The 9,098-nt window shown below is 25.4% G+C and overlaps 1 protein-coding gene across 1 annotated transcript; it reads right to left on the bottom strand.

Moving 5' to 3' along the window:
- Positions 1 to 277: 277 nt before the first annotated feature.
- On the bottom strand, positions 278 to 5,899 carry LOC112690072 (double-strand break repair protein MRE11). Its single transcript, XM_025563985.1, has 10 exons — positions 5,860 to 5,899; positions 5,567 to 5,748; positions 4,528 to 4,690; positions 3,272 to 3,411; positions 2,800 to 3,192; positions 2,469 to 2,711; positions 1,973 to 2,190; positions 1,759 to 1,910; positions 736 to 862; positions 278 to 663 (listed from the first exon to the last, which is right to left on the bottom strand). The coding sequence occupies exons 2-10, from the start codon at positions 5,664 to 5,666 to the stop codon at positions 424 to 426; spliced, it is 1,776 nt and encodes a 591-aa protein (XP_025419770.1). The 5' UTR covers positions 5,667 to 5,748; positions 5,860 to 5,899; the 3' UTR covers positions 278 to 423.
- Positions 5,900 to 9,098: the final 3,199 nt, after the last annotated feature.

The following is a 9,098-nucleotide window of genomic DNA, read 5'->3' as shown; positions in this document are numbered from 1 at the left end:
AAATATATTATTATTACATATACATTTTGTAGTATTGTTTATTTTAAATGTTTATATATATTAAGGGTACATAAATTTTTATAGATGTATTTATGATTTAATTTAATACATAAAAAAAATGTTTTATCACTTGAATAATACTTAAATAAACAAACAGAAATAAGTTATTGGAAATATAAGATTTTTACTATTTACCTTGTGTTTAGAAATATAAAAAAAACCAATATGTATTTTTATCAAATTACAATAATTACATCAAAATATACTAAGACTTTTAATTTAATAATTATGTAATTGTTACATTCTATTACATACTTGCCGGCAGGATTATTCAAAATAAAAAACTGTAAAAACGGTTTACAGGTATAACATAATTATTTACCCAAAATAAGATAGTTAAAATTTAAATTGAAGAATTTATTCTTAAAAACTAAGTTTAGTTCCCCTTCCTCTGCCCTTAGCGCTAGTATAATTTTTAGGAACTCTACCAGCACGACCTCTTCCTCCCCTACTTCTAGTACTAGATGTTTTTGTAGATGATAGAAGAATTTTTTGTTCATCATCTGATTCAGACTTTTTGGATTCATTATCAGAATTATGTTGAGTTTCATTTGATTGAGTAGTGGTAACAGTTTTTATTTGGGAACTCAATACTTTACGGATCTATAATAAACATAAAAATAGCATAAAATACTGTTAAATACACTATTTCTTTTGAGAATATTAGTATAATACATCACAAGCTTCATCTGTAGATTTTTTAATTTGAACATTATGATAACTAGTAATATACTCCGATATATTTTCTTCACAGACATCATCATGTTTAGTCACATAATCATATACTTTTTTCATTTGATGTCTGAAATTATTATAATAGCATATTAGAATATAAAAAAAATATATATTTTATTTATATCGCTTAAATTCCACCCTATGCAGCTGGTAATAGAATAATGACAACTTGTATAAGATTTTTGAATTCTTTTATTCGAAAAATAGAATTATATAAAAAGTACTGGTCACCTTAGTTAATGATTGAAAATTATAAATTAATTCAAAATCCAGTACGATATACATCAAATATAAAAAAAAAAACAATCATGACCTTTTTGATATTTTCAATAATTAAACTAAAATCCAAAAAATAAAAAACAGCATAACTCTAGGACTGAGTTATAATTAAAATATTATACAGATTCAAGTTTAAATTCAAATTTTCATACATCATTTTGAAAATTTTATCTATTTAATTGGTAAAGTAGTGATCTAGAAATTCAAATAAATATTAAAAAATATTTTTATAAGTTTTCTATAGTTGAGATTCTGAGTAGAGCAAGGCATATATTAATTTTACAATGATAGAGAGGGGTATCATTAATTTGAAAATTTATATGAATGGTATAATTATGAGTATTTTTAGTATTGATAAAATAATTTTCACTTTTATAAAAATTTAAAATTATATAATAGTAAATTTTTTTTACAAATTTCAACTTCATAAATGTATTAATTCTTTAAAATTTAAACATATCCAATTTAAATGTAACCCATATTAGTACTCCATTTTTATGTTTTATGTGCTTAACATTTTAAGTTTTAATTGAATAATCCAATAGAATTCAAATTTTACCTAAATTAAACAATATATTTAATTATAATCAAATTGGTATATAAATGTAAAGTTAAAATTTAAAGTAGATGTTTTCAAATATTTTTCTACTCTTATATAATTCAATTTAGTGGATAAATACTTACTTTACAACAGTATCTATGGCCTCTGGAAATGATTTATTTACAACCCAATCAATTGCTTCAGCCATACCATTAACAGATAATAGTTCTAATTGTTTGTCCACGTCAGAAGTAGTTCTAAAATATTGATCTACAATATGTTCAATTTTTTCCGTCTAAATTTTAATAGTAATTAATTTAATTGGTATACAATAACAAAAATGTATATGATTAATACTTCTTCATCATTCACAATATTTTCAAGAACATCATCATCAATACACCTAGGTTTTTTTTCAATATTTTTCTTCTCCATTCTTAATAATATCATATTATTTGAATTAGCAACACGGTCTTGATATTCTTGACCAAACTGAATACCATTAAAATGTTGAGTTTCACTAGTATATTCAATTCTCAATCTTATTAACGGCAATATTGGTTGTTTGGGATGACCTAAATATAATTGATAAATATTTTTAAAATTAATCTGTTTTATTATTTGAAATATTAGGTCATAAATGACAATACACTTAATATGTAAAATATTAGATTAGAGTAATATATTTTATTATAATTTTAAGAAAAATTAAATCAAAAATAAATTATTAAGTATAAAGTTATAATACATAAAGTTTTCTTTTCAATTAATTTAAATCTTATAATTAGAAAATCTATAAAACATATTTAGCATTGAAATATTTAATAATAATGAAAAATTATAAAGGATATACCACTACGTTTGAGACTTAAATCCAGTAAGATATTTTCAATTTTTTGTCTTATAAATTCCTGAGTTTTTTTTGAAGTACTAACATCTTCATCACACTCTGACAGTTTTATTGTTTCAAAATGCATCTGTCTAACAGTTTTCAGTTCTAATGGTTCCATATTAAATGTAAGATCTTTGATAGTTAGTAGCCCAACATATTTACTACCAGATTCTCCTTCACACATAGATGTTGCTACTGTACTGCCTGATAATGAAATAATTAAAATTAATTTATAATACTAATACTTAAAAGATTCATAAAATATAAACAACTTTTAGTTTATTAGTTTTACCTGGTTGGCTAATATAACCAGATCGACTTTGAACTGGATCAATCAAACACTTGTGTTCATGTCCCCAGATAGTCAATTTAATGAAGTCCGGAATAACATTTTCAGATAAATGTTTGGTACCTGGTCGCTTTTCGCGATTTTGATGACATACAAATATGTTGAACCACTTATCTGCATTTTCTTGTGGACAATACATCCGTACTTTTCTATCTCTAAAAAGCCTCTCCAATCTTTCATCACGGATATGACTCAAACCATAAAGAGCAATTTTATTTGATCCTTTTTGTAAAAGTATAGGAGCTATTTTAAGTTCTTGAAGATTAGTTTGTTTTCCAAAATAATTAATTAAACCTACTGAACTTAAAAGGTCCATACAAGATATTTCTCTATAACCTAAAAAAAAATTGTTAGTTATCATCTCGGTTATCATACATTTTGAAATAATTGAAAATATGAAAATAAAATACTTTACCACATGGATCATCATGATTTCCATGAATTGAGAAAACAGGAATAGAAACATTTAAGTTTTGATCTTCAAAATTGACTATAGGATGATTACAATGTTTAAATATTTCAGCTTGATCACTTACAAATTCCATATTTATAGGTCTATATTATGTAAATATAAAAATAAATAAAATTAATAACCAAGTTCACTAATGGGCAAAAAACTGAATTGGTTAGTAATTTTTCCAATTACAATTCATCTGATAGCAAATAATCATTTATTTGAAGTTTGTAGGTTTATTCATTAAATAAGTTGGTTTTTATATAATTACTAGGGCCTAGAATTATATGCACTAAAACATACAAAATATGCAAACAAAAATGCATGTTTATTATTTATTAAATTTATTTAATTTTAAAATGTATATAATTCATTAAACAATTGATATTCAACAAAAAATATACTTTAAAATATATCAACTGTGTTTTATATATTTTATTGAACTGTAAGTTGTATTGAAATTAAATTTTATTTAATTTTATTTAACACTCACTCATCTAAATAAAAGTCACAAACGAAAATCAATTTAAACAAATCAAGCGGATTTTTATAATATTTTTAAAGTTATCTGGAGAGTTACTATCGTATTGGTACTTTTAGCAAATTTTATCTTAGCTTATTATAACACAAAAATCAAATTATATAACTGCACGATTCATGGAATTTATGATGGACATGCATCAAGTAATAAATAATAATATTAATAACTTCGTAATATTTTTTTTCTATATATAGATTATATTTCAGAAAATCCTAAAATATGAATAATAATTTGAAATGTTCCAAATATGCAAAAAATAAGCCAAATTTAATTTAGCATACCAACACGTAAGACTAAGATTTAAATTTCTGTCTTGTTACCTTTTTCTATAATCTTCTCTTTTAATTTAATGTATAAAAATATGCAAATGCATACAATTCCTAGCCCTAATAATTACTATAATAAGTGAGTTATTTGAAATCAAGTATCTCATATTAGAAACATTGAATAGACTTGAATATAATTTTTATAACCATAATTTCTCATTATCACTCGTGCATGGTAAATTATTTTATACTTAATAGTTAATAGTTGTATTCTATAACTTATTGTTTTTAAATTCATTTAGCATACAGTTTGATACTAAATAATTATTTTAAAAATATAATTGTTTAATATTGTATAAATCATCTAAAGGAGGTAACTTTTATAGTTTGAGTATTTTTATAATACTTACTTGTCACCCAAACAATAAGTACGTAGCAGTGAAATACATCGTTCTATACATGTTACTGAAGGTTGGTTAACATGAAATAAATCACCAGCTAACAAGATAAAATCAACATTATGTTTAACTGCTAACTGTAATACCTCTTCAAATGTATTGAATGTATCATCAGCTAAGGCAAAAACATAAAATATTTTATATTATTGCTATTTTTAATATTGGACTATATAATAATAATATAATAATGTATAATATAATACTAAATACTATAACTTATTTGTATGACAAATATAAAATATTGAAAAAAAAATTAATTCCATATAAGTAATAACAGTGAAATTTTAATATGCAGTTGTACAGCTATGATTTTACAAAACATCAAAGCCAAGTATAATTAATGACTCTTAATTTAATAATTTTAATATAAATCAGAGGTTCTTAATCTGTGGTCCGCAGCCCTCTAGGGGTCTGCGACACTCATGTTGGAGGTCCACAGCAGCCCTAACACATAACATTCATCAATGCACGACATGAGTACATTATTATAATATTGTTGGATTAATATTATTAATTTTTTTCATATATTTTTTATTATATAATAGATAAATTTTATCATTATAGGATGTTATAAAACTTATGTCTCAACCATCGCATTAAGGTAATAAAAATTAAATTTTAAGAATACTAAAAAAAATAAATTAAAACTAAAATAATTAAATTTAAGTCAACTAAAAAATTAAGTGAAATAAAAATAATTATAAATTTGTATGTTTTGTAAAAAAAAATGTATGCGAAAAATAAATTAGAAAGGGAGTCCGTAATTTCTAAAAATCTTTTATCAGGGGTACGTGATCTATAAAAGGTTAAGAACTGCTGATATAAATTGCAACTTTCTAAATAAGGTTGATTTTACTACCTATATACACCTAAATATTATTAATATATAAGCATAAATATAGTGTTATCAAATATTGTGAATTCTTTTCAATAGCCATTGTTATTATTATTATTATTATTCTAATAAAGGAATAACTCCATAATTTTTTACCTCTAATTAAATTTTTTTCTTCAAAACCTAAATGTATATCTGTTGCAACAAGAATTTTGAAATTCTCAGAATCGTCCATTGCCAATGCCTTACTACACATTTAGTGATTCCAATAGAACTATCAATAATACTTAGAAATGAGAACACAATAAAAAATCGCCGAATCAAAATATGTGTTTAAACTGAAATAAAATCAAAATAATTTTTTTTTTAAATAAAATAAAAATTAAAATTAACACAAATGTTTATAAAAACATATTAGGGGATAAATACTTATCATTAATAATTCTTACCCTTTCACTTGATTATAAAAATAAAGTGATTCTATTAAATAAATATGAAATTATAAAATGGTTAGTTCCGCAGTTTCCTTTAAATATATATTTTAATATTACGGACCTAACCTTAATAAGATAGAAGATTTTTCTTTAACAATAGTGGCGGGAATAATGATATTGTGATACAGAAACCATCAAAATAATATCATAACAAAAAATATGATACAACGATAAGACTCAAATAAATTAAACAAATGTGTTTCTCAAATTATATGTTCTGTAATTTGTACCACAAACTATGAGCATTAATTAAATATATATTTGTATATTTTTTAATCAATATTGTACTGTAAAAATGGGCAACATTTTTTAAACTCCGAATTATCGATACATCGACATATTAAACATTGATATTATCGATATATCGGATTTTCGTGGAATGGCGGTGGAGGCAATCCCCCTCCCCTAGAATTCTTAGACCAAGACAATTTTTATATAAGTAATGGGTATTTTATTAAGAAACAAAAATTATGATTTATTTTATAGTATTACTACAATTGAAAACGTTTCAAATTTTACACTAATTTAATTAACGCAAAACGCTTAATTTTTCATAATGTTTTAACTGTCAATAACGGTATATAATATATATTATTTTGATTGAAAACCCAGTCCATACTTAGTGAAAAATTAGATAAAACATAAGCGAAACTTTCAAAACACAGATAGGTGTTAAAATAGAACTAAACAAAAGACCATTCTAAGTGGATTCGATATTAGATTAAAAAAAAAAAAAAAAAACCCACAAATATTAAGGATTCACCTGATATAAATATTACCAAAAATTTTACTTATAAATTTTGAACCTGAATTAAAGAAAAAATTTGAGTCGTCCCCCACTAGAAGTAAGTTTAAATACGCCCCTGATTCTTTATGGATACTTATGCACAAAGTAAAAATCATTATATTTTTAGACTACTCTCTTCCAGCCCATATTTTTCATAAAAATTCGTACTACACATTTCTTAATGTACAGTTATATGATATAGAGCTCTCCCAGTGGCGTATTTTCAATTTTTTCTGGGGGGTCTACAGTTTATAATATAAATAATATAAATTAATTTTATTAATACAAACTATATATTATATTGTAATAGTTACGTCCTTATGTAGTTTTTGGAGGAAGTTGAACTAAATATATAATGTAATAATCGTATAGTCTTATGTAATATTATACATATGTACCTATATATTGTATTTAGCATTATATATTATAAAGTAGGTGTTATTGTAAAATAAATTCCAGTTGTCTCGATTTTTTGGCCAACTCCTCTATCACTTCATTAACAGTAATTTCAACTTCCCTGTGAATGTTTAACATAGCCAATTCTGCAAATGTGTAAGAATTTTAGTTTATTTTTTATTTTTTGGATAAGTTCTGGGGGGGTCCAGTACCCTTGGACCCCTCCCCCCGTAAATACGCCACTGAGCTCTCCTCTACTCCCTTCCATGTGATTATAATTAGGATGAAAAGGGGCATTCTGGGTATACTTCCCTTTAAAAGATATATTATAGTGTCTTATCGAGGATCATGTTTTCAACATAAATATCTATGGTTTAAAAATATTTTTGGTTCAGTCACTCATGACTTTAGATAGAACTGCGACCGTCCATTATTACTTTTACGGGTTCTATCTACAAACCGTGCTGTAAACATAATTATACATAATTCATATTATGTATGATAATATTTAACAAGACTAAAAAATTTAATCTAACTACACACTTCTTTTTGTATCTGAGTAAACTAAAACTACTGAAGAACTACAAATACATGCATAAAAAAAAAGTTCATGGGGGGATATGACACCTTCATCCCACCCCTGGATGTGATCAGGGGCGTATTTTAGGGGGGTGAAAGGGGCGATAGCCCCTTTAATAAATATTTAAGAAATCAATTATATGAATATGTGAGATACACATTACAATTTTTTTTAATGTGGATCATTTTATAATGAATCAAATTACGCGTGACTGTGAATACTGAATTGGGTTTTTTGTCGGGTCTATACTTAGTGGAAAATCAAATAAAACACAAGTGTATCTTTCAAAACACTGACAGGTGTTAAAAAAAAAACTATACAAAAATCGATTCTAAGTGGATCCGACATTAGATTAAAAAAAAAAAAACATAAATATTAAGGATTCGCCCAATTTAAATATTACCAAAATTTGACTTGAACATTTTGAGCCTGAATTAAAGAAAAAATTTGAGTCGCCCCCCTTAGAAGTAAGGATAAATACGCCCCTGAACATGATAGAGTATTTATTATTTATAGGGTGTTTAAGGAATGAAGTGTCTCACGGGTTACTGATAAGTTCATCTTTAAGGTAATGGAAGATCCACGTAGGGAGCCAAGAGGCCTGGGCCCCTCCTGACTGAAATATATTTGATCTATTATATTACTATACAGATTCGTCATTTCGGGAGGTGAGGATGTGCAATTTTACTCCTTACTTTTAAAATACTTCTAATCAGCCGTCCTCCCTTCTGAAATAATTTTGTAAATAACCAATCGCTTAACAATGTGATTTAAGAGAAATATCCTTGAGGTAGCGTAATGTCACACAAAGGAAACTTTTTTCGTTCATCGTATCAGTCGATACATCAAATGTTAGACTCTCGTGTAATGTAAGGAGGTTACACTATTTATCTATATATAATCATATTGTGTAATTTGTGAAATTCCCCACCACACACAAACTATTTGACTCGAAAGAAATATTGTTCGATGCCATTCGAGTACTTTTGAACCGATATGGCGATAAATGATTCAATGGCAATACTTTTTTTTATCGATATGAGTAAAGTATCAAAACCATGGTATCTGTAGTATCGCAACGTCCCTAATCATACCAGTGGCGGCTCGTGGATCGAACGAGCGGTGAGGCAGATATTTTTAAAATGTATAAAATATCTCACTTGTGAAAGTAATACCAAGATTCCTTAAAAATCGAGAACATAACTTTGCATTTGAATATATAATATTTAAATTATTTAATGTTATGCAATCATATCCCAGATTCCACAAATCGCGAGAACTGCACAAATAAATCACCTGCCTATTTCAGGCTCAAACAGAATAAATATAGGCTATTTAAATAAAATTTTAATTGCAGTAACTACAAAACTAATGATCTGCACCAGTTTTCATTAGCATAGAATTTATTTTTCCCATATCTTACTTTTATAT

The sequence above is a fragment of the Sipha flava genome, unplaced genomic scaffold (genome assembly GCF_003268045.1).
Source record: "Sipha flava isolate LNK unplaced genomic scaffold, YSA_version1 48_pilon_pilon, whole genome shotgun sequence".
NCBI lineage: Eukaryota > Metazoa > Arthropoda > Insecta > Hemiptera > Aphididae > Sipha > Sipha flava.
Note: the sequence above shows the minus strand (reverse complement) of the source record. Positions and strands in the feature narration are given on the sequence as shown.